The sequence below is a fragment of the Simochromis diagramma genome, unplaced genomic scaffold, assembly GCF_900408965.1.
Source record: "Simochromis diagramma unplaced genomic scaffold, fSimDia1.1 OVJJ01000305.1, whole genome shotgun sequence".
NCBI lineage: Eukaryota > Metazoa > Chordata > Actinopteri > Cichliformes > Cichlidae > Simochromis > Simochromis diagramma.
This window is the reverse complement of record NW_024387169.1, coordinates 1,031,358-1,055,727: the sequence shown is the minus strand read 5'-3', so window position 1 is coordinate 1,055,727 and position 24,370 is coordinate 1,031,358. Positions and strand designations below refer to the sequence as shown.

Genomic DNA, 24,370 nt, shown 5'->3' with positions numbered 1-24,370 from the left:
TGTATAAAAATGTTTGCAGGCTCAGTGCTTCTGAAAATGAAATCATTGTGGGTGTAACAACAGAAGATTTATTATCGCACAGCACCAATCCCAGCTATGGAGACATTTGGTAAAGCTGTCTTTTAATAAGATGTTTTATCTTTATTTTATTGTCTTTTTTTCCTTCCCTGTAATGAAGGCCGATTGATATCATATCGTGCCAAATATGTCAAACAAAGCAAAGTCAGCAGGACTCCACTCTATTCATTTTTAGAAAATGTAACGACTTTTATCCACAATCAAATGTTAGATTATAACCCTGAACTGATTGCCAAACAAAGCTATGCCTCTACTCCAACTAAGAATGTTCTGTTCTGTCCACACGAGTAATTAAGCCCGTCTAGTTGCCGGCTGGTGATTTGATGACTCTAAACACAGCTCTTTTGTCACCAGTGGAGCGATTCAATGTGGGCCAGGCGAGCAACAGTTTTTGAATGGCTTTCATGCAAACAGGTTCTCATTCCAGCTCTGGAACACTGACACCCTCCTCATGCCAACTAAAGCCACAACCGAGCAGTTTCACTTTCAGTTACACAAAGCGCTGAACAATTCACACCAAACATGAAGTGCAGCCACACTGTGAGCAAATTATTTTTACTATTCAAAGCATCTCTCTGCCCCTTTTATCTACTATGGAAATCTCGTTAGAAGATGTAGTTGTGTATTTTCATGTGCATGTGAATAAACATTTCAAAGCCAGGGACAGTCGCACCCACAATTCAAGAATGTCACTGAACCAATGTTTGGATGAGGATGAAGAAACAAACAGAGCTCTGGCTACATGGGAGCAAACATTGTAAGTATAAAGTGGCTGTGAGTGGAGAAGTTCCATTGTTGGTAATGTTTAGCTCTTAAAGAGAGGTTTGTTTGGGATGTTAAATTGTGCTGGCAAATGAGGATGGGGAATAGAGGGAAAGTTACCCCTGCAATTCAGTAATAATGGGGTTGTGGTACAGATTAGTTCAACTGATACCCATGTGATCCAAACACTTTGTGTCTTGTTTACCTTAATCCTTCACAGGAAAGCCAGATTGAGCGATGTTGTGTAACACGGTTAATACCTCCCATCACTCTTCAGTTAACCAGCTCAAACAAGCCTACAATTAAGACTGCATGGAGGAAACGCTTCTGCATACACTGCAGAAAAACCCTGGCGAAAACTTTCTGGCAGCCACGCAGTCAAGGCCACAGCCAGATTGAGCAACTGGGCTTTGTACACACGATCTTTTTCTGCAAAATTCTGCAAACCTTTAAAAGTCATGCAAATGGAAATGCACTTACCCATCCAGACTTCTCCAAACTGCCCAGCTCCGAGCCTGCGTTCCAGTTTCAGAGACTCACGAGGAATCTCCCACTCGTCCTGCCACCAGGGCTTCTGCGGTGCCCTCGACTGACATGGTTTCACCAGCTTTGTGCACAGCCCGTCTGCATCACCTGGATGACAAAGAAAAGAAACGTATAAAATTATTAGAATGAAGACCCCACAGTAACCAGCAATATCGATAATCCCCCCAAGAGGCTGTACGCACGTGAGTGATGATGGACGAGCTCCTTCAGCGAGTTGAAGGATATCTTCGCTGTGATGTAGAAGCCACCATTGTCCATGTTGCGGATCCTGTAGTGCTTCACTCCTTCACCTGTGTTATGGTCCAGATCTCTCACTGATAACGAGTATGATCCTGGAACAGGAAGTTAGAACCATGATGATTTACTCTAAAATGTCCTAACTAAGCTTTTCACTGTCAGACACTGAAGGCTTTCCAAAATACATCATCCACTACAACGCATGAAATTAGTAGCTAATGTATTGGAAATGTCAATATTAATACATCAGTACATTAGTACTATTAAAATTTTTTAATTTTCTCATAATATAGACAAAGTTTAATGCTAAAATGGCCTTTGAAGCAGAAATAATGTTGTGGGCTGATTCGCTCTGCGTAGATTTGCAACATCGTGACAGCTTTAATGCTTAAAGTTGCTAATCTGATCATTTTTACCAACCAGGAGCATTGAAAGTCCTTTCCACCTGACAAACCTGAGATACATGCACTATCTACTCCCATGTAACATAAAAATGTTTGCTTTGTTTCCCATAACGCTTTAAACAGGAAGCATATTGGTGTCATGGAGTTGTTATAGCTTGAACACACGTGGTAACCTCTGGGGCTTGAAAATTAAGAAAAGGCTTTGATGAGGCAGTATTAGGGTCTCAGCTGTTGTGAGTGACAGGTCGATAATACGTGTAGCTTCTAGCTGTCTTCCAGGTGTCACCTCACCCGCTCCCTGTCACCGAAATGGACTTTTTGAGCATGTTTGCTGCCATGTTAACAGACCGTCCAGCAAACTCTTCCAGTTTTTCGGTGAGTGACTTACTAACAGCGAGTAGCTGTGTGTGCATCTGGATGCATCTTGGCAATTAAGCTAGCTAATATAGCACTCACTGACCATATCAAAGATGGCCAACGTGATGGGGGTGATAGTGGTGTTTGCAAACAGACTACAGTTTTCTCAGTGAGAAACAGCCCCAGCCCTGGTCTCTGTTAACAGTTTCCTGGTGGTTTTATGGGTTTAGTCGCTGGTTTTTGGTGAGATTTTCGATTTGTTGAGTAAAACGTTACCGTAAGTCCATTTTGTAAAGTTTTATCATTGAGCATCAGAGGATGCTCATTGGCTAACGACTTGTGGTTTTCATATTAGCACTCAACCATCTGGTCCAAGTATTATCACTCATTGCTCCACAACAGTGAAGGCCATAATGCCAAACTTCAAGCTGAAAAACATAGTTGTGCAATCATCCATCTTTTATACACAGCTTATGTTTTATTCAGCTGAAGGTGAGAGTTTGAATCCTGTTACATTTCTGAAAATTTACCACTTCAAAAGTGTGAGGAAGAAAAAGGATTTACAAGCAACCAAATGATGCAACCATCACTCGATTAAGCTGGCAATGAAGAAAGCATGACAATGATTCTCAGACAGGTTTTGGTTTACGTGGCTGGGGTCCTCTTGTAAAGCTTAATGCACATATGGGAACACCCCTCAGTAACCAGCCTACATTGTAGAGACGCTGGTGTGGTCGTCTTTTTGTTGGAAAACGATTTGGGTGGGTTTTTTAATCTGTTTTTATTGTTTTATGTGTTATGAGATTTATCTTGTTTTTATGGACTATGAGTCTGGGATAAATAAAGATTGATTGATTGTAATAATTTATATTTCATAGTCATTTTACTACAATGCATAGAAACATCAGTTTTCTCACAAAATGTGAGTCACCGTGTGTTCCAGTGTGTTATGAGTCAGAGTTAAATATCTGTGGTAATCACACTGTACTGCGTTGTTCTGTGAGGCTGTACGTGGGCACAGTCGAGTACTTTAACAATTATAAGGTCCATTCGACGATGTTAAAAAAGCACAGTGTAGACCGCCGTACAGAACTGTGTGCCAGTGGCTAAAATAATGAATCGTGGCACACTTCAGGGGGGTGAGCATTTAGCAGTCGTGGCTTCATTTCCAGTGAAATTAATGCAGCATGTAAGTCATATTTTTATTTTAAGCAAGGAGCAGGAAAACAAAACTGAAACAAAACAGATGAGACAAATTGGGAAACAGGTAGTGGGATTACGGGAAATGCACTTAATAACAAAACTGACTGCTACTGAGGAAGCCAGTCATATTGTTCATGATCTCACTTGTTCCATTTAGGTTATTAAAGGTTTAAAATGTGACATTTAGCATTTAAGTGCATCTCAATGTGAAGTAAAACAGACTGCTGAGAAACCGCCTGCTGATCTGCGCAGTCGGTTTTCTGTAGAGTATTTTACCTTTGGCGGTCTCACTCTCTCGAATCAGGAAGGAACCCTGCGTATTCCCAGGAGCGAGGAGCAGCCTCATGGCTTCGTTTCTCGAAATGTTCCTGAAGAACCACCTGCAGCGCAAACACACCATATGCTTCACACTTTGAGCTAACCACTTCCCTTCCCTCAGGGACAGATAATGCATTGTATGACATGAGATGGTGTTGAGGTTGAATGACATGGCTTTGAAAGGCGTGTCAGCGTGCTTCCTGTGTGACGTACGCTTCGGTCTCCACGGTGGACAATGCGACAAAGTTGTAGGGGATGTAGCCCTGCTGGCCTGTGGTGAGAGACTCTGCCAGATACCATTCTGGATCATCCCTGCATGTCAGAAGAGGCAGCAACAATACTCTGAGTTAGTTATCATAGCCGTGATGTGTGTCACACGGCTTCAGAAAACAGGTTCAGTTCAACCCCAAAAAGGCCTCAATAGTCTTTACGTGAATAAAATGAAGCGCATCGCTGGGAGGGAGAAAATGTGTTGCTCTGTGTAAAAGAAGAAGACGCTGAAGGGAAAGAAGGATGCTCAGCACAGACTTAATTGTAAACGGCCCTAAAAATTAAAGATTTAAGATCTTGAGCTACATAAATTAATCTTGTTATGTCGTTGGAGTTCTGCCTAAAATCATTAACAATTGTCACACGTTTTAATACAATATGAGCTAGCAGTCGTTCCAGGAAGTTATGTTTTCTATGTCACAAACATATTTTTTTACTAAAAAACTGGTAAATCTTGCTACATTAAGTGTGCATGCAGAACACTAGCTTTTTATATTTTGATATATTAACTTTAACTTTCAAGCAAAAGATTATTTTCTTTTCTGCGTACATACACCTATTCGAATGAGTTTCTATTGCACATTTTTATATTTACCCACATATATATAGCACAGTATGTCATATGGCTTTATTTCCTTTGCTGTTATATATATGTTTTTCTCTTGTTAAAGTTTGTGTTTCCTCTTTCAAACCCGCAAAATCACACGTCTGAATTTTTTGGGGGTATTTTTTTGCATTTATTCAATTTTCAACAGCACACAGTGACAGGAAGTGTTGGGTGAGATCATGTAGTCATAACATCTCCGATCTGAAAATACATTCTAAAACATATGGCGTGTATTTACAGTGGGTGCTCGGCAGTCCAGCAGACCCACAGCTGTGTGCAAGTGATTAAAAGCACACAGCACACATTTGCAAATAAGTTAATCCCAATATTTAACTGAAAACGTACAAAGACAATATAGCAAAAAATGTGCTCAATTTAAATTTGGCGTCAACAATACATTAAAAGAAAATGTGGGGAAAGAGCAGTTAGAGACTAGAAAAACTGTGTAATACGCAAAAAAAAGCAGTTGGTGGAACATGAAGCTAGAAATGTTAATTAGAAACACGATCGTTTTTATAACGAGCGTCGCGCAGATGTTTTCTAATTTAAGTCTTTATCTGAGTCTTTCGTATTTAACGCTAGGGCGAGGCTGAGCACTTGAAATATCGATACCCATGATCTAAAAACACCACAGCCATCTTTTGGTGTAGTAAACAATGCGTGCTGCCATGCAGGTGACAGACGTTCTTGCTTATTTTAGCAAAACACTGCTACTCTGTATTATTATTACAGCAGCTTGGCTTCACTTGTGGTCCAGATGTGTCAGCCATCCCAAAAACAAGATTACCCCAGCTGTTCCAATCAACAAACAAAAAAGAGATTTCACTTTCAAAACTGCAACGATTGATTTTCTCGTTTTCCTAACATACACAGGGTCACGATACACAGTGGAAAGTGTGTCAGTCCCAACTTTTTCAAACATATTTCTGGTATTAAAGTCAAAATGAGTGTATGTATAGTTAAAAACAAAACAATGCAGTTTCTCAGTTTGGGTTGTCTTTGTACAATCATCAGTTAAATGTCCTGGTGTTAAGGTTTTATAGCTTATGCTGCACTATTTATGGGGTGAGTGGATAATGGACCAGATTAGTTCTTGGTTTCGTTGCAAGACATTGCTGTGTGTTTAAAAGCGGATTACTTGTTGAGGATCTTGAGTTTGTCTCCTTTGTCGAAGCCGAGGTCGCCGTCATGAGTGGGCTCATAGCTGTAAATGGCCACCACAACGTTGACTGCAAGACAAAATTTGTAGTTTTAGATACAATTTTACTTACAATTAACATGAAAAGCTTATGTCAAGCTTATTTCAACCTATTCCATTTTACATATCTGACAAAGACATGTGGGGCCCTTTCACGGCGGCACATTGTAATGCAAAGACCACCCGACATTACACAGAAAAAGCCAACGATCCCCTGTGAGCGTGAGCTGGCGATGGCGAATGATCCCCTCTCGTCAGAGTGTACAAGAACAGCAAGTAGACATTTACAGGTGAATAATTAAAGATTTATTTATAATGCAAGATAATGGCATTATAAATTGTTTTGTCTTTTCATTATTTATAGAACTAACTCCAACTTAGAGGCTAAAAATATAATAGATAAACTAGCAGAAGCTGTTTCCTGCATGGGGAAGTGAATCATCATAAAAAATGTGTCACTACATGATTTACTGTAACTACTTGCTGCAACTGATCCTGGATCACATTCATTATTACACAAAGGACCCAGGAAACAAAGTGTGGCTGTGGTACTTGATTACACAATAAGCCCAAAGTTACTTGAATAATTTCATGCATACTTGGTCATATTTGTGTAAACAGCAAGAGGAATCACCGCGGAAACCAGAGAATGGAAAGCAAATGGAAAACTTTGTGTTCATAAACAATGAAATGGAAATATTTATAATGTGATGGGATGAGGGAAAAGTCCAGATGTACTGACACTGACACAATAAAAAAAACTATATTACATAATTATGTATACAGTTATTTTCAAATTGTACTCATGCAGTGCATCTATTAGCCCGCAGGAAAATGTCTGGAGTGCTAAACTGAGGCTGTCGTGTGTAACTAAGCGAAATAATTAAAAATGGATTTAACTCCATCAGGATAAGTTTATAGACAAAATTAACTTTTTCTAAAACTTATTACCTGGTAAAGGTGATGTAGGAGGTGTCATCTGCGATGGATATGGAATCAGCTGCTCTGTGTACTGGGAAGAAATAAACAAGATTAGATTTCCATTTTATACTTTGTAAGGTTTATGCGGTCAAACAAGACACCATCGCACGTCACATTCACTGTAAGACCGTGAAGTTCTACGGTTTCATACGTGGATCGTGACGGTAAATCGTAAGACATGTGGTTTTCTCCTTTATTTCTGTCATTTCCAGTCTAATGGGAAATCTAATTCTCAGAGAGGAAACAAACAACATTGGACGGATAGTTACGCCCGCATTTAGTTACACAACCAAAAGGAAACTTTCCTCACAGTTATGTAAGTTATACAGAAATATATGACAATAATCAACAACAATCCACACAACACAAAATACACTGTGGGTTTACAGCTTATGTGTTTGTCCCCCAAGTGGTCATTCACACACACCACAAACCAGAAGCTTTTCATGTATGGACGCTCATTCATGTGCACCAACACACTCACACTAATGTGCACATACTACACACAAGATGAACACTTACTGGGTTGCATGATTGTGGCGGTATGGGACAGTTGCAGTGTTCGCAGATTTCATCCAAGTTCTCGATCCAGTCACTGTCTGAATAGTCCGAACTGCAGTTGCAGCCCATCTTTTCTGCACAACGGAAACTTGTGGTTATTTTCAAAATGCGATGCTCATAAAATGGGAACAACAAATTAGCAGTGGAAGAAATGGCATCTTAGATTCACCAACGAATGATTCCACGTCGGTTTACAACCACATATTATAATCACTATTTAAAATTATGTAAGTGGAATTCTCTTGGAAAATCTAAAGAAAAACAGCTTGAGTAAATCTTTTTTGGCTAAATTTGAAATTGTGTGCTCTAAAAAGCTTTTGCTTCCGAAAACTGCTTCAGTCGGATGTGACTGAGGGCCTCGCCTCAAAATGGAGCCTCAGAGGGAAATCGGGCTCAGAAATAAGAGTCTGAGACCTGAAGGGACTTTTTTTAAATGCTACCCTGCGTCAGTTAAACAAAATCACATCCAGAACTGACACAGTTTTGCTATAATGTTCAGCACTGTTCAATGTTCAGTCACATCGGGGCGTTTCCTGCTCTCATTCTGGAGAAAGTAAAGCAGGCCCTGCAGAAGTGTACCAGTGTTAATCTGGTATAATCCAGCATCTGCACGTGCTCTGTATATTGTGTTTTAGACTGGTACTCTGTATGAACCGGCTTTCTCAGGCTCGCTTGGCTCCCACCAGACCATTCATGGAAGAAGGTCAGTGGGCCAATCGCAGCAGCCGTCTGTCCCAAAGGCTCAAAGCCGTGAGAAAAATCTGGAGAGTAACAGCCCACTACTGCCCCGAGACCCCAAGAAAGGAATCACAGAGGGATCATAAAGATGTTTTTATTTTATCATCAGCACTCCTACACTTACTGACACACACTCGGGGAATAATACAAGTCAGCATTTTCCACTGAGGGGTTACCCTCTGCTTTTTATCATCGACATCTGAAGGCTTTTCCAAAATCATACTGATGGTTGTTGTTATTGTTTCCAATGTAACCAAGGCTACTTCAGATATTAAGTGTACCAGAAATGATGTGATGAACCAAGATTTTAAGACTTTTGACTTCAGTCACTCATTGTCAGTTCAGAAGCTTGAAGAAACAAACCATAAAAAAATCATATTTTTGTAAAAAATAATAGATTTTAATAGAGTGGAATAGATATTCGATTGATTTAAGTTTTTATGTAAATTGCTGGGACACCATTTTAACAGCATACTGTTAAATTTATTTACCGTTTTAACAGTTGTCATTGTCGACATTGTTTCCATATACAGACAAACTTGTATAGGAAGTGTCAACTTTGTATCAAAATACTTTAATACCCAAACTTTTTTTTTTTTTTGAAAATGTTATTTAAAGACAGATTAATAAAGTAGATTTACAGAAGCGTTGGTATTTCATTACAAGAAAACGGTTTGTTCTTTTGTGGTCACATCTTCCTTCTAATGCAGATTTATATCAACAGAGGAGACAACCAGTAGCTGAATGCGCTTTGTTACTGTTGTGAAGCAGGCTGAACATTATTCATTTATTTATGGATTTATTTCGCGTTGCTGCTATTTGTTATTTTTTAAGTTCAGTAAACTTCATAGAAAAGACCAAATTTGAAAACAAGCCCCAGATTTATGTAGAATATTTGCTTTAAGACAAGAAAGACGTTTAAATCCTTTCCTGTTACACCTTTATCACAGTTTCACTTTACTTTTTTGACCTAATCTTAAAGTAAGAAGAATCACACGTGTGAAACTCACCTCTTTGGATATGAAACGTCTCCTCAAGCGTCCAATAATGTCCAATAATGTCAGATTTCAGGTGCCGCCATTGGGAAATCTTATTTAAATCTTCTTTTTTTAAAAAGAGCTGTTTAAGTGCAGCAAGCAGGTTTTTCAGCACTTGAGCCTAGGTGTGAAGATGTCATCATCCGCTTCTCTTATTATAACACTATCACAGGAGCACTTGTGCGGCGCCTGCATGCACACATGCGCACTATGGAGGGGAGCAACCCAGAGAGTTTCCTGTCGTTGAAAGGTTGAGGGTTGCTCTGCAGGCTTTTAACAGGTGCTTACTATGCAGCTGTGTGAGAGCAAGGGGGAACGTTATGGGCTCTACGGTAAAGGGGTCAGGACAGCACCTTTCCCAAACACGGAACAAGACATGAATTTTCCAAAACAGTTTAGAGACGGGGGGCTTTTGTAGGCCGCGCTTTTGTGTCGCTCGCTGTTTGCATTTAACGTGCGAGTTGCTGACCTTTAAAGTAAAGAACATCTTCAGTGTGCAGCTGAGGTGTTGGTCCAGAGCGGTTCAAAAGATATTTGAATATCTTGCAGCACTCGGGACAGTTGCATTTCCTGTGTCGTGGTTTTATGCCCCAGGTGTTAAGTCAACAAGACTATAAAGTTTTCTTTTTTAGTCAAACATGTGGTTTGAGGATATTCTTGTCTGTGGCCAAAAAAGGCTTTAAAATTAACCTTTGGTCTTGGTTTACTCAGCTTACTATTAAAAAATGTGAAAATATAAAGAGAAAAGCCTCGTCACAAGCTCCACATCTCCTTTATAGAACATTTTGTAACATAGAATCATAATTTTAGCTCTAGCAGGCTGTCTCATGGTCACATTTCAACTCGAGAGAAGGCATAAAGTAAAAACCTCTCTGCCTGTTAACACCCTCTAAGCCTGTGCTGTCGCATTTTCGACATTTCATACAACTCTAGCCGTGGACCGCATCTCTTCTCTTGTGGTGAACGGCTGCTGCTACATAGCGTGCACTGGCAGGAAGTCAGTCCAAACATTACAGGAAGTGCACAGAAATATGTGCTTAGAAGACTGCCACAGCATAGATTAAGTCTCACTCATGATGAAACCACCTGAGTTCACTCTTTTTTCCGTTAAAGTGCAGAGTATAAATCTAGAAGGATGTGTGAAACGTGCTTCATTTTTCTTTTTTTTTTTTAATTTTGAGAGTGATGTAAATAGGTAGGTGCATGTGACTGAAGATAAAGTCTAATCATCCAAGAACTCTTCTTTGATACGTGCTGGGAGAAGAAGTGTCCCGCCATGTTTGGAGATCAGCTTTGTGCAGGCCTTCTGGAGCTTTAAGGGTATTCCTTTCTTCCTCTCGACCACAGTTGTCACTACTTCCAAATGTGGTTGGAAATCACATTCTGTTACGCAATCAAACTGCGATGCTATCAGTGTGCAGAAAGTTTTCCAGACCTCCTACCTCCTGCTACATGATGCAGGTGCTGGCCTCTTTCGTGAATGTAAATGAGGGCTCTTTTTTTGCCTCTAGTGCTTACTCATGTGCATCATGTAGGCTTACTTGGCTTTATGATAAACAGATGGATTATTATTCTTTATTTACACTGTAATATCTTCTGCTGGTTTGATGGCAAGCAGAAAGATACGGGCGAAAAAGGGTCACGGGAAAGTATCTACAGGGCAAAGAATGAGCAGCCTGAGAAACACAAGTCTGCAGCCCTTTATTCTGAAAGCATTCACTCAAGAATACGGCCTCAAGCCGTAGTACTTAATCCTCTGTGTCTTCCATATGATACTCATTTCCATGTGTCTAACTATTGAGGTCCCGCGACCCACATGAGATCACACAACTCCTGAAGTATGCCACTTGTGATCATTTCAACAGTCTTAGTTGCGCTCTCATTTAACACGGCGTCCGCGCTCTGCCAAGGCATATTTGGTGTCGAGCTTGACTATGTCTGCTTCTGCACATCCCTCCAGGGCCCCTTTCATACGTCTGAGTGTTACAGCAGGTCATGGCTGTCTCTTGGGAAGGAAAGAAGATACCGTTGTGCCTGGGTGGCTTTAGGACCGAGGGTGGATGATGGAGATGGATGTGCTGGAACATGTGGGGATGTTTTCCCTCACTTACACTGACAGAAATCATACAATCATCAGCATTTCATATCTCTGTTCATCCATACTCATGTCTGCTCCTCCCATCTCAGAACAAGCCTAACCCTAATTCTAACTTCAACCAAAACGACTTACAAAAAGGCTGTTTAAAAAAAGAAAAGAGATATGTAACCAAAACTTTCAAGCTTTTACAAAATATCATGACTCTAAACGCTCGAAACCTCAACCTGTTTCTGAAAAAGATGGCTGGGAATGTTTTCATTTCACTCTATTCGCTGTGTGGTTTCCTGAGACACTTACGTTGCTCAGATGAGAGGTTTTTTTGAGAAAGCTGTGACCCATTCTGAACAGGCAGGTGTAACACTGTCTCCCATCATATAGTAATTATAACTCATTCAAATATGATAAATAAAACCTCTTTAATATGTCTTTTATGTGAAAGAAAAAGATTTAGGAATTTACACTTTAAGGCGTTTTTTATATATATTCATTCAGTTAAGTCATTACATTCATATTACAACTTGATTTAACAATCTGCATAGAATAATACATTTAATAGATGTTTTACACTTTTAATGCAACCAAAGTTAAATTCATTCATTCTTTAAAAAACTAAACTAAAGACAAAATCATTTAAAACATAAAATACACTTGGTCACTGGCCAGCCACATATAGTCTAAAATCAGTGCTCTGCAGCATCCTGACGTGCTAATGAAAAACAAAGAACATCGGACACGAGCTCCTGGTTTGTGTCACTGCAGCTGCTAGGTTGCAGAGATATTTTTGGTTTGTGAAGAAGAGGTGTAAAAATGCTGGAGTGTGACCTGCCTGTGGCTGCTTTAAGTGTCTGCATTAAAGGACTTTGTTTACTTCAACGTGTTGCTGAGCATTTCTGTATCGGCCCAGACCAGACAGGAGCAGCTGCCTTCATGCTTCAGTTTCAGTAAAGCTGTGTTTCCCAAACTTTTTGGCTCGTGACCTTTTAAAAGGGTCGTTAATGGCTTTGCCTAAATCTTACTTGACATTCAAAGTGCCGAAAAATATATTTAATGGGAATACATTTGACTCTTTTCAGAGGTCATGACCCAGTTACTGAAACTCACAGCCAGAGAGATGAGTAGCATGAGTAGCACTGCAGGCCACAGGGGAAATATGTAATATTTTTTTTTCTGCACGGATTCAAGCTTGAAAACAGCTTCAATATGTTTTGTCTTTATTTCATTTTCTAAATTGTAACATCTCACTTTTGTTCCAAGACCTATTTAGGCTGGCAGCATAATTTCTGAGGTGATGTAAAGTAGTGTGACCTGAACACGTGGGAGGGCTACTTTCATTTCTGTATAACCTTAAAGTTGACCTAACATTTCCTCATTTTCTGTCAAATGAATAAGATCAGAAATGATTTAGAAATCTGTTAAAAAAATAAAAAAGAAGAAGAAGAAGAAGAAGAAGATTTTCTGTTGTTTTTTTTATCAGGCAAATTGTTGCTTCTTTTCAGGAATGCAAGTAAATGACTGTAATTCTCAGATAACATTAATTATATTTTTTATTTTATTTTCATTGCAAATATGAATTTGATTAAAGCGCCTGCACGTGCTGACAGATTTCAGAAGCATAAAAGTTAATTTGGTAATTTTCGAAGGCATGCTCTAATGCATGTGTTAATCACTGTATATATAAGTTATATCTGTTCTAGGCACATTACAATGGAGAACAGTCATATTAAACATGAATTAAGTTCCCAATAATGAGGTCAGTGTATGCAAAGTAATCCCCATGAGCCAAAAGCTCAGGCACAGACTGCTCCAAACACAGTTTCCGACAGTTTTTTCTAATGACCTCAATGAGAGGGGATAACCTTAACAAAATCGCCTCACCTCGTCTCAAGAGGGGCAGCCAATCACAATAAAGGTGGCTTCGAGGAGCTCGTTTCTAACAGTGGGTGGAGTGAACTCAGTAGAAGGTAAATAAGGCATATTTGAAATGTGAATTTCTACTGCACTCCTACAGAGTCCAAGAATATAAACAGATTTATAAATGAGTTATTGTCCCGCTTAAACTTCTTTGTTAAATATGAATTTGCATCACCAAATCACCTTGGTTTCTGATATTAAAAATATATTCAGTTCACTGAGTATACTTCAGTCTAGCTCTTAGTCTTCATTAATTCTCTCAGTCAACAGCAGAGCTGCCCAGACCTCATCCAGCAGGAAGCTGCGTGATGATAAAGGTGTATGCCCCTGCAGGTCTGTATGCACAGGCTTCCTCATGCATGTCATACCAAGGCACACATCAAAGTCATCATCGTTTTCATTTTCATTCACAGCTGCTAGTGGCTCATCTTTACTTTTGCCCCACTGCGCCATCAACGAAAATAACCCTTTATAACAATAATGCCTACACAAACAAAGAGGAGGTGACGGAGCGTCCTCGGTGGCACGAGTGAGGCCTGCGGTCTTTAACACAGTGAGAAACGCCTGGAGTTGATATTCATCTTGGTGAGGCCCAGATGTTTTAGAGGGGTGGACAGAGCAAAGGCAGCCTTCATGGGGATATCACACAGCAGGTCTGACTCCTCTCCGCACTCCTCCAGCTCGTACGTTGCGTCGTCCAGCATCTCCTTGTGACGGTGGCACACTTGCTCCACTTTGAGCCGATGGATCTCCACCCGCAGACGGATCAGCTGACGGGCCAGTCGGTTGTCCTGAACTTGCATTTCCCTCTGAGGGTAGAGGAGGGATGGAGGGAGCGCGGTTGAGAAGAAAGTGAGTTTCAGTGTTCAGTTTAGCAGAACATATGTGGAAGTTTGGATTTGGATGGTGCCTATCTCCTCATCAAAGGGTAAAAATCATGTGGACTAGATGGGTTGCAGCTTATGAGAAAACAGGCACCATATTGTTTCGCAATCTGTGTGTTTAGACTTCTTTCCTTTAAGTTAAGACAAGCAGTCATACAAGCAAGATCACTCTCACCTAAAGAGATGCCTATCTGTTTTAAAGGTGAAGTAGGAGATAGCTATCTGTATTTCTCAAGAATGGATAAGGACTCTGTATTATTTATTTATTTACTTATTCATTAATTAGTTTTAATGATTGGAGATTATCAAGAAGTGCAAATTATTTCTCAGGGCGTGACGCATCTTTAGATAAAAATCAAATCAAATTTCTGGAGGAACTCACCAGCTCTTTTCTAAGATGCTCCAGGGCATCGTCCATAGTGTCAAAGCCACAGATGCTGCCCACAACCAGTTCTGACCTCCTCAAAATTGCCGGCACGGAAACGACTTGCTGTCCTCCTGAGTCGGGACCGTCCGCGGAATTTCTTTCCTTCCACGCTCGGCTCTGTACGCGCTCCTGCCACTCGAGGTAGGACGGTCTGCGGGTCTGTAACTTCAGCTTCTCCGTGAGCGCTTTCACGCTGTCCAGATCCTCCGTGTCGCCCTCGGAGGACGAGCCGTCTCCAAGCTCCTTAAAATCCATCGGTGCAGCAGATTGCTGATACACGCTGAGCATTCAGGGAGCAGGCTCGCTTTCTGCGCTGGCAGCTTGGCGATTAGAGCGCAACAGGTCCATGCCTCCTCCTTTATAGGGAGAAATAGCGCAGTGACCGCCCATCCCGCACAGGACAGGGAGGCTGGAGAGTTTGCAAGCTTTTGTCAGGCGAGGGGAAAAGATATCCTGAAACCAAAGTCTGAGATTTTATTACTGTGCATTCACAAGTTAAATGACTTAAAACTATTTAAAATAGTTTTGCATTTATATTACAGGAGAAACTGCCAAAAGAAGAAACGAATACAGATGTATGCATGTATTTCCTGGACATCAGGTTGATGTGCAGGAATCGCTTTTCTCTTTCTGCTTGCCTTGCTTTGCATTCTGGGGTAGTTTTGATCTAAAAGTGGGTCAATTAACTGCGTGCACTGAAGTACAGATTAAATTTCCATCTGCAGTATGAAAATGGAAATAATCAAGTAAAGTACAACAAACCTGCGCCTGGATGTATGAGAAAAATCTATACATACTTACATACTTACACACAGTCAGGTGAAAAACCAAGTTTTCTGTTCAGCTACGTAAAAAAGTAAGTAGCCTACAGGCTTACTGTGCAATTTCCCAACAAATTCCCCTCAAGGTCAGACTGAGCAATGCTCAGAAAAACTGCAAAAACCCAGGAGCTCCATCTCAGACTCTACAGGCCCCAGTTAGCATGTTAAAGGTTAAAGTTCATGACAATAAAATTAGAAAAAGACAGAACACCTTGGCTTCTTTGGAAGGGTTGCCAGGAGAAAGCCTCCTCTCTAAAAATAACATGGCAGCACAGCTTAGGTTGGCAAAGTTGCAAATGAACAATCCATAAGACTTCTGGAACAACATCCATTTGTTTGTCCATAACGCACAGCACCATGTTTGGAGACACCGAAACATAACTTATCAGCCCAAACCCCTTATACCAACTGTGAGCATGGTGGTGGAAGTGTGCTGATTTGGGCACCTAGCAGTCACTGAGTCAACCGTGAGCTCCTCTGTATACCAATGCAGAATGAAATGTGGAGACATCTGTCCAACAGATAAAAATTGGCCAAAAAAAAAAAAAGCAAAAGAATTAATGTGCTGCAATGATCCAGTCAAAGTACAAAACTCAACGTGACTGAAAAGAGCTGAGCATGAATGAATTCCTGCAAACCTCAATGAGCTGAAGCAACGCTGTAAAGACGAGCGGGGCTAAAACTCTTCCACAATGATGTGACACATCGATAAAGTCAAACAGAAAACTGCCAGAGGTACTTCCACAAGCTTCTGAATCCTGGGGGTGGAACCCACCATGATTGCATATAAAACTTACTGGATGCATATAAACTAGTTATTTTAGGCCTATGTTGCTCACTTTTTTCTTTCATTTTAAAACTTGTTTGTGGTGTGTTTTCTTGCATCAGTGTTCCTGTTTTTATTATTGTGGTTTATGCTGCATGAATTATATTCCCTGGGGCAAAATGTGTGTTTAAATGGATGGATGGGATAGGACAAAGCATCATATTTTCCACTTGGTTCAATAACCCACAAGTGGGTGCGCTGATACACTGTACTCTATTACGTTACGTTTACTCTTTACAATAAGGCTAGATACTTATTTATATATTTTACAGGTGACTTTATTTAATGCAAAACATCTCAAATTGCAAAATATAATGAAACTAGTCAAAGCTGAAAGTTGTAGGTTCAGTACCAGCTACACTTGTTTACACTGTAATGCATCGTAATACCAGCAAAGTGATACTGTGTCAATATTTTGTAGCTGACAGATTTCAATAGTTACACCCAGCAAAAGCCAACTTGGCAGATGAGTTGTGATTGACGATTTTTTGTGCTTGAGTATGGCGCCATCTAGTGACAACCTAATATACTACAGGTACCTCACAGTGGCTCCCCCCCCCTTCTGCAGTGCGCACAAGTTGTGATAAGTGTCACTTCTCACTCACTGTCTCAGGAAACGTAGACTTCCGCCTTTTGTCGCCTAAAGCAGCACATTTTCCACTCCCACGGCAGTTAAGCTTAGCCAGCTGTGTGTGCAGAGGTGTAGCCACATAAGAGGACGACAATGTTCAGGAAAATATGAAGCTTCTTCTATTTATAGACTTCTTATCGCCAATCAAACAGAGCGCGGCTGCAACGCTGCCCAACCAGCTGTGCGTGCAGAGGAGGAAGCCCGCTTTCGTTTTCTTACAAGAGAGGCGAGGACGTGATTGAGGTGCTCGGCCACTTCTGTAGTTTAGAAAGAACAGAAACAAAGTTCTGCAGACGGACTTTGGGTGTTTGAAGGGGAGCTGATGGAGTTTGCTGAGCACATCAAGACGGCCAATGTGGAGGATGTTGTGCTCCGACAGCCGCTGCAACCCCCGAGCAGAGGAACCCTGTGCATCACCGGCCACCACCTGCTCTTCTCGGACAGGGAGGAGAGTGACTCCCGGCAGGTTTTATTGCTCCTTAGGAACATCGATGCCATTGAGAAAAGGTGAGGGAGGATTGAGGTCAGAAAGGTGATAAGGAACCAGATCAAAAGTCTTATTAAGAAAAGTAACGAGTATCCTGCGAGAACAATGTCGCACTTTTCTCTATCTCAATTATTTTTTAATTGATTAAATTGATGATTAAATCCTTTGATGGTGGACTTGTGATTCTTAGAACTTATTTATTATGATTATAACTCGCATGATCAAACCAGTAATCACACTAATCAACACGAAACGGTGTGAACTTGCCGGTAATTCCTCTGATCTCTCATTCCTTCCTCAAATCTTTTTTAACCAGTGTGGAAAACCTTACGGGCTATTCCGGCTTCTTCTCTAATGCAAGCCACAGTGAAAGGTTGGACATCCTCTGTGTTGCCATGTCATGCTGTGTGTTGCTCTTGTTGCAATTCTAAAGAAGTAACATTTCCCAACAAGATTAACGCAACGTTTTTTTCCGTTTGCCACCCTCCACATGCTCAGAGCTGTGTGCTGCTTGCAACTAACAGCTTTTTTTCTTCGTAGCTCTCTGAAACCTTTTGGTAGGTATTCCCCCCCCCTCCCCCCCACCAACACACACACACAGCCTACCTGACTCGTTTTGCCCACTTTTTCTGCTGCAAGTCGAGCCTCATGCACCGCCATAGGCAATAAATGGGGCTCTTAGAGGGGGTGCATGTTTTCTTTTGTGTAAGAATCATATGTTTGTGTGTGTGTGTGTGTGTGTGTGTGTGTGTGTGTGTGTGTGTAGGATGTCTGGTTCATCTGGAACAATTACGATGAAGTGTAAAGATCTGCGTGTGCTCCAGCTTGACATCCCAGGCATGGAACAGTGTCTCAACATTGCACACTCTATCGAGGTATACAACTAATGCAACCTGAAACACACAGGCATAAGAAAATCAATCTAACTGTTGGTCTTAGAGTAGCCTGCTATTTTTCTGCATATGTTTTTCACTGCTTTGCATGTATCTGTAATCTGTCTTTAACTTTCTGCAGACACTGTCCTGTCTGGACTGCGTGTCCGCGATGTACCCCTTCTTTTACCGACCTGTTGATCTCAGCCTGCCGGAGCAGTGGGGTCTCTCATCTCCTGAAATGCACTACAGTCAGATGAAGGAACTTGTAAGCAACATATAAAACTCTGTATGCTTGTTTTCTGCTGTAGATAATTTAATACTTGTAGACACAGACATTTTTCAGGTAACATTTTCCAGCAATGTCCCTACAACCACATGACAGGAAAATTCCAGGGAAGTGTAGGGGTCGGGATTCAGGATATCCTTCTTGCTTAGCTTTCATTTGTTTTCCCCTTAACTTCAGAATGTGTTGCACACAGCTTGAATTCATGTATAACACACCAACGTCTTCCCGTGGGAATGGCATGTTGCTATGGTGAAGGGTCGCAGCTGAGGGCAGCATTTTTGCATGTGTTTTACAGACACAAAATTCCCAGAACATGTAGGATATCTGTGCTTTTAACCAGACCAGCCTGAGTAGTGTTTTTCACCCAGGATAAAGTGGCTGGAATTTGCAAATTATTTCTCTCCCAATGACTCTTTCCATCACCACAGGAGCTGAGCTGTTCTGTGTAGTTATAAACTACGAGCTTCAACTATTCATACAGAGTTTTGAAGAATACCTTTTACAATTTAGGGAACTTGATGATTAAGTTTCTTTGATAAAATTAAGAAAAGTGAGAAAGTTGTTATAGCTGTAAGGCAAACAGAGCTATAGTGATTTAGCTTAGCCTGACACATTATAGGAGAATTCTTCAACAGCAATGATGGTGAAAGAAGTGTGACACCTTACTTTGGCGCAGACCGGTGATTTGATGCATGGTTGCTATTGTTTTAAGTCATTGTGATGTTTCAAATAAGAGTGCAGGGATGTTTTAAGATAGTTGCTGAGTGGCTTCCAGAAGGACTTTAGTTTAGCTTAGTTTACAAAAACATTAGAAGTAGCTGTAAACAGCTGATCTGGCGCCCTGCAAGGGTAAGAATCAGTGAGCTTCAGAAGCAACACTTCTGAAGCTCACTGATTACTATGCTGTATTTTTTTTGATTTTACCTGTTTTTATAGGCAGGCTCCTCTGGTCACCAACCTCACAGTGCCAAAAAGACTTAAAAAGACTTAAAAAGAGACATGCCCCACGTTAGGTTTTGTGCACATTAAGGAAAGCAGATATTCAGTAGAGGTCTTTGAAAAGAAGCTTTCTTTACTTGGGAGAGAGCCAAGCTACTGTTTACAGTACTTATGCTTAAGTAACCAGCTGGTTAGAGTACATTTTTATTTGTTATATTGAGGAAATGGTACCTATTCATGAGGTTAACCGATTAGAATCAAGTTCCACAATTTGGGTTTTCAGGACTGCAGTTAATCAGGTGTGGGTACTACTGAGAAAACATGTCCCTAAAAGAGGCCACACAGGAGTGATCCTGCAGTCTGGACATGAAGAAAGGTTCAGATCTCCTTAAAATCATCCCTGAGTTCATCAACTGGAAAACATTCCGTCCAGCAGTAGTCATGGTCTTTTATTTTTCTTAATCTCTTACTAAGAAATCAAATAAGCCATAATAGGGCAGTTGTTATTACTTAAAGATCCACTAAGGATTAGCTTGGAGCATAAGCACACGCTTTATGCAAAATAAAAATAACGGGACTTTCCTCACCTATGAACTGGACTACTCCCAGTCCAGCTCAGCTCAAAGAGTCCCCTGTGACTTTAGCAACCGGGAGGTTAGCATGAATAATAACAGGTTACTTGATACTAAAGCTCACATTTTCCTTTATCGCCTTCTCTCTCACTTTTTTTCAGTATGAGAAGTGGAGATTGAGCACCGTGAACAGAGATTACTCGGTTTGTCCCTCCTACCCTCCGGCAGTCATCGTCCCAAAAAGCATAGACGACGACACGCTGAAAAAAGCAGCCAAATTCAGACAGGGAGGACGTTTCCCTGTTCTCTGCTACTACCACAAGAAGAACGGCATGGTGAGGTGATTTAGTGTTCACTTTTAGTGTCACGGTTTGTGGCAGAATGGCTAAAAGCAATATAAAATGTCCAAAAAGTCCAAACATGAACAGAAAACATCCGAGGAAACAAACAATCCAATGACTAACACAGGAGAGACAGGGGGACAATATATAGTCGAAGGAAGTGGGAACGGCTGAGGACAAGACACGGGTGAAGAGAATCAAGACACAGGATAAAATATAACTCACTACCAAAATAAAAGAACTGAATTGCTGAACATGGTGAGCTTGACACAGGAGGATAGACCAGTACTCAGAGGAAAGAGAGTGAAACTAACACTCATAAAACCAGTGAACAGAAGAAAACTGTCAGAAAACTGCAACACTTGAAACCAGGAAGCCATAGAGAAACTCATTCGATAATGATACAAAATACAAGAGAGCCAAAATCAAAGCAATCACACGAAAATAAAAGAATTTAAAGTCCCAAATTAAAAAAAACTGTTATGGTTAAGGCTACACATTTGACTGAACATTGTTAACAGGATGGAAAATGTTGTAGGTAATCATGCGCAGCAGTCAGCCGCTGCTAGGAGCCAATAGGAAGCGCTGCAAGGAAGATGAGCTGCTCCTCCAGGCTGTGATTGAGGGTTCGGACAAAGGCTACATAATTGACACTCGCTCCATGCAGCAGGCTCAACAGGCCAGGATGACAGGTGGAGGGTTTGAGTCTAAATCGTTCTACGACCGCTGGAAGAGATTTCACAGACAGATGGAAAGGTGTGTTTGCTGACTGTCTGATAATACTGATTTGTCAAACTTGCTTCACTTCACACTGCCTCATATGTGTGCAGGGGTAAAGCTCTCCAGGAGAGCCTAATTAAACTGGTGGAGGCTTGTGGTGATGAGTCCAACAACATGGACCGCTGGCTCAGTAAGCTGGAGAATTCAAAGTGGCTGTCGCACGTCCAAAATGCTCTTTCTACTGCCGGCCTGCTGGTGGAGTGTGTGGAGAGGTATGAATAACACCCACACTCTTATGACTTGGAAAACTTTATGGTAATATCTTGTGACTAATTCAATTTTATCTGGAAAGTACCAATTTACAGCAACTCCCATCTCAATGTGCTTTTTATTGTAAAGACTCTATAATATTAGAGAGAAAACCCAGCGAGGATCAGCACTTTGTGACAGTGGGGAGGAAGAAATTACTTTTAACAGGAACAGAGCTCGGACATAACCAGGATCAGGGACAGGCAGCTATCTGCCTTGACTGCTCTAACTCTAAGCTTAGTCTTTAAACTTTCCTTTTTGCTAAAGCATATAGTTAGGGCTGGATCAGGTGACCCTGAATCCTCCCTTAGTTATGCTGCAATAGGTGTAAGCTGCTGGGGGATTCCCATGATGCACTGGGCTTTTCTTCTTCACTCACTGTGTTAATAGACCTCTCTGCACTGAATAATACGTGTTATTAATCTCTTTCTCTCTTCCACATTATGTCTTTGTCCTGTTTTTCTTCTCTCCTCTCCTCAACCAATCACAGCAGATGGCCCCGCCCCTCCCTCAGCCTGGTTCTGTTGGAGGTTTCTTCCTGTTAAAAGGGTGTTTTTCCTTCCCACTGTTGCCAAAGTGCTTGCTCATAGGGGGTCATGTGATTGTTTGGCTTTTCTCTGTATGTATCATTGTAGGGTCTACCTTACAGTACAAAGCGCCTTGAGGTGACTGTTGTTTTGATTTGTCGCTCTATAAGTTGAATTGAATTGAATGTAGACACAGAAATACGAACAAGCAGACGCAGGACAAGGAAGTGATGGCAAGTCAACAACCACTTCTTTTAAATCTTGAAGAAACAGAAAGAAGGCAGTTGCCATAACTGATGCACTGTTATACATGTTAATGAGTGTTTATTCTTCCAGGGATGGCCATTCTGTTCTTGTTCACGGCTCTGAAGGGACAGACTGCTCTTTGCTCATCAGCACTCTGGCTCAGCTCATCATGGATCCATGCTGCCGCACAGTGGAGGGCTTCTTGGGACTGCTGGAGAGAGAGTGGATACAGGTGCGTGCCAGGTTTTAAGTCGGGGAGGATTATGAAGAATTTTAAATGTCTTTTTTTCTTGATTTGCTCCCATAAATGTTGTCGAGAATCCAAAGAAATGCATCGTAACGTCGGGGATCTCTGTCTACTTCTGACACGAGTGTCCAAACAAGCCGTGAGCTTTTAAAAATAGAAGCACACCCAGCGACTACAGGACTGAGCCTATCTGTTGCCACAAAATTAGATCCTAAAAGCTGACGTGTGTTTGTGTGTTTGCAGGCAGGACACCCGTTCCAGCAGCGATGCGCTCACTCAGCTTACTCCCATGCTCGTCTCCAGCAGGAGTCTCCGGTGTTCCTGCTGCTGCTGGACTGCGTGTGGCAGCTTTGGCGGCAGTTCCCCTTGGCTCTGGGCTTCTCTGAGACGCTGCTCCTGCGACTGGCGACTGAAGTTTATGCCTCGGATTATGGCACCTTTCTGTGTAACAGTGATCAGGAAAGGTCAGTTTTTTCTACATATTTAAAGATTGCTGCTGAGTGTCTTCATTTCAAACTAAGATTCACACTTTGTTTGCCTTTCAATCAGGTGTGCCTTGGAAGTAAAGGAAAGGACTCACTGTTTGTTCCAGGCTCTGCTAAGGCCCACGGAGAGGGATTACTACTCTAACCCCCTGTATGAACGCACTGAGCTAGCAATCTGGCCCTCAGTTCATCCTCAGTCCCTGCAGCTCTGGAAAGGTGAGCTTTGCCCTGCACTTGTCTTCAGACCTCATCTTTTTTAGACTTTAATGTAATTGCAGTGTTGCTGTTCTGAGCTTATGTTGTTACCGCTTTAGTTTAGTTTAAGTGTTGGTGCTCACTCTGCCCCGCTGTCTGACCCTCAGGCTATTTTTTGAGGTGGACCCAGCAGGTTCGTCACCTTGAAGAGGCTCAGGAGGAAATCAGGAACATGGTCATTGAGTGGGGGAAGTTAGCACGCAGCTGATGCCTCGTTCGTGTGAATGAGGTGGGATCACATGGTTCCAAAGAGTTAAAACAAAATACCTGATTTTGATTTGACCTGTCGCCTTCAAGGTTGCCCGCTGGGCACTTCTGGACTGTTTTCGCCCTGGCTGAAACTTGTAGATCACTCTGAACCTGGAAGTCCCATTCTTATTGCACACCATGGATTTAAAAACTTCCATGCCAGTATGATCCAGCTTTTATTAAAGGTACTTACTTGTGAAGAGGACAGTGTACCAGACCAAACAGCAGACTCCACAGTGTTCCAGTCAGGTGAGGAGTGTGAGTGCGTTGAAAAGGCAAGACGATCTTCATGTTCCTCCTCAGAATGATATTCAAGTAGTAGGCTCACGATTTTGATGTGTTCCAACACGCATCACATTCAAACATGTGCAGGGGGCAGAAGAATTCGATGAGGATTAGATTGACTTGGACAAAACAGTTAGATTTTGGATACATGTCTAAATTCACCTGTTTCACAAAGCTGTGGATACCCATTGTTAGAGATGTTAAGCAGGAAAATGGCACACTGAATTGTAACTAAAATGTTTTTCAAAGAAGGAAAAATCGCCAACAGTGAAGCTGTCCAACCACTCAGCTCTGTTTACCGCAGTGGAAAATCTTAGTCTTTTTGAAGACGTGTGAAGACTTGCCTTCAAAACGGCAGTAAAGACGTAACAGTATAGAGTATATGAAGTGTCCCTCCTACCTCAGTCAGACTCAGACCAGTTTAGCAGAACAAACAGAAATGGCTGGCGTTCTCGATGCTTTATATTTGGACAGGATCTTAAAACCGCAGCGGTCCGGAGGTGACACAAACTTGAGAGAAAGATCAGCTAAATTTAAATTAGGTGCTTTTTATTGACAGAGTTGCAGAACTTTGTGATCCTACCTTGTGTGAATTAGAGAAGATGAACCTGATGAATGTTAACAATATGCAATGCCTAATGTGTTTTAATGT

The 24,370-nt window shown here is 41.4% G+C and overlaps 3 protein-coding genes across 5 annotated transcripts in view; 1 reads left to right on the top strand and 2 right to left on the bottom strand.

Moving 5' to 3' along the window:
* The window catches only part of lck (LCK proto-oncogene, Src family tyrosine kinase), a 15,490-nt gene extending 6,069 nt beyond the window's left edge, over positions 1–9,421 (bottom strand). Inside the window, exons 1-8 of the mRNA XM_040048896.1 lie at positions 9,271–9,421; positions 7,484–7,596; positions 6,932–6,992; positions 5,921–6,011; positions 4,119–4,217; positions 3,864–3,967; positions 1,569–1,718; positions 1,321–1,473 (exon numbers count right to left, since the gene is read on the bottom strand). Coding sequence (XP_039904830.1) covers positions 1,321–1,473; positions 1,569–1,718; positions 3,864–3,967; positions 4,119–4,217; positions 5,921–6,011; positions 6,932–6,992; positions 7,484–7,591 — 766 coding nt within the window. The 5' untranslated portion in view covers positions 7,592–7,596; positions 9,271–9,421. The remainder of the gene's footprint in view (positions 1–1,320; positions 1,474–1,568; positions 1,719–3,863; positions 3,968–4,118; positions 4,218–5,920; positions 6,012–6,931; positions 6,993–7,483; positions 7,597–9,270) is intronic.
* On the top strand, positions 1,716–24,370 carry zgc:154055 (uncharacterized protein LOC556036 homolog). Of its 3 annotated transcripts, XM_040048892.1 has the most exons (11): positions 16,857–17,402; positions 17,699–17,755; positions 18,149–18,257; positions 18,397–18,522; positions 20,216–20,389; positions 20,934–21,151; positions 21,226–21,387; positions 22,288–22,429; positions 22,688–22,908; positions 22,994–23,145; positions 23,292–24,370. In XM_040048892.1, the coding sequence occupies exons 1-11, from the start codon at positions 17,218–17,220 to the stop codon at positions 23,390–23,392; spliced, it is 1,647 nt and encodes a 548-aa protein (XP_039904826.1). In that variant the 5' UTR covers positions 16,857–17,217; the 3' UTR covers positions 23,393–24,370. The 3 variants fall into 3 exon arrangements, with proteins under 3 accessions (XP_039904828.1, XP_039904826.1, XP_039904827.1); XM_040048894.1 differs by lacking the exons at positions 16,857–17,402; positions 17,699–17,755 and adding an exon at positions 1,716–2,402 and having other exon boundaries at positions 23,292–24,368; XM_040048893.1 differs by lacking the exon at positions 17,699–17,755.
* On the bottom strand, positions 10,984–14,958 carry fam167b (family with sequence similarity 167 member B). Its single transcript, XM_040048901.1, has 2 exons — positions 14,573–14,958; positions 10,984–14,115 (listed from the first exon to the last, which is right to left on the bottom strand). The coding sequence occupies exons 1-2, from the start codon at positions 14,903–14,905 to the stop codon at positions 13,852–13,854; spliced, it is 597 nt and encodes a 198-aa protein (XP_039904835.1). The 5' UTR covers positions 14,906–14,958; the 3' UTR covers positions 10,984–13,851.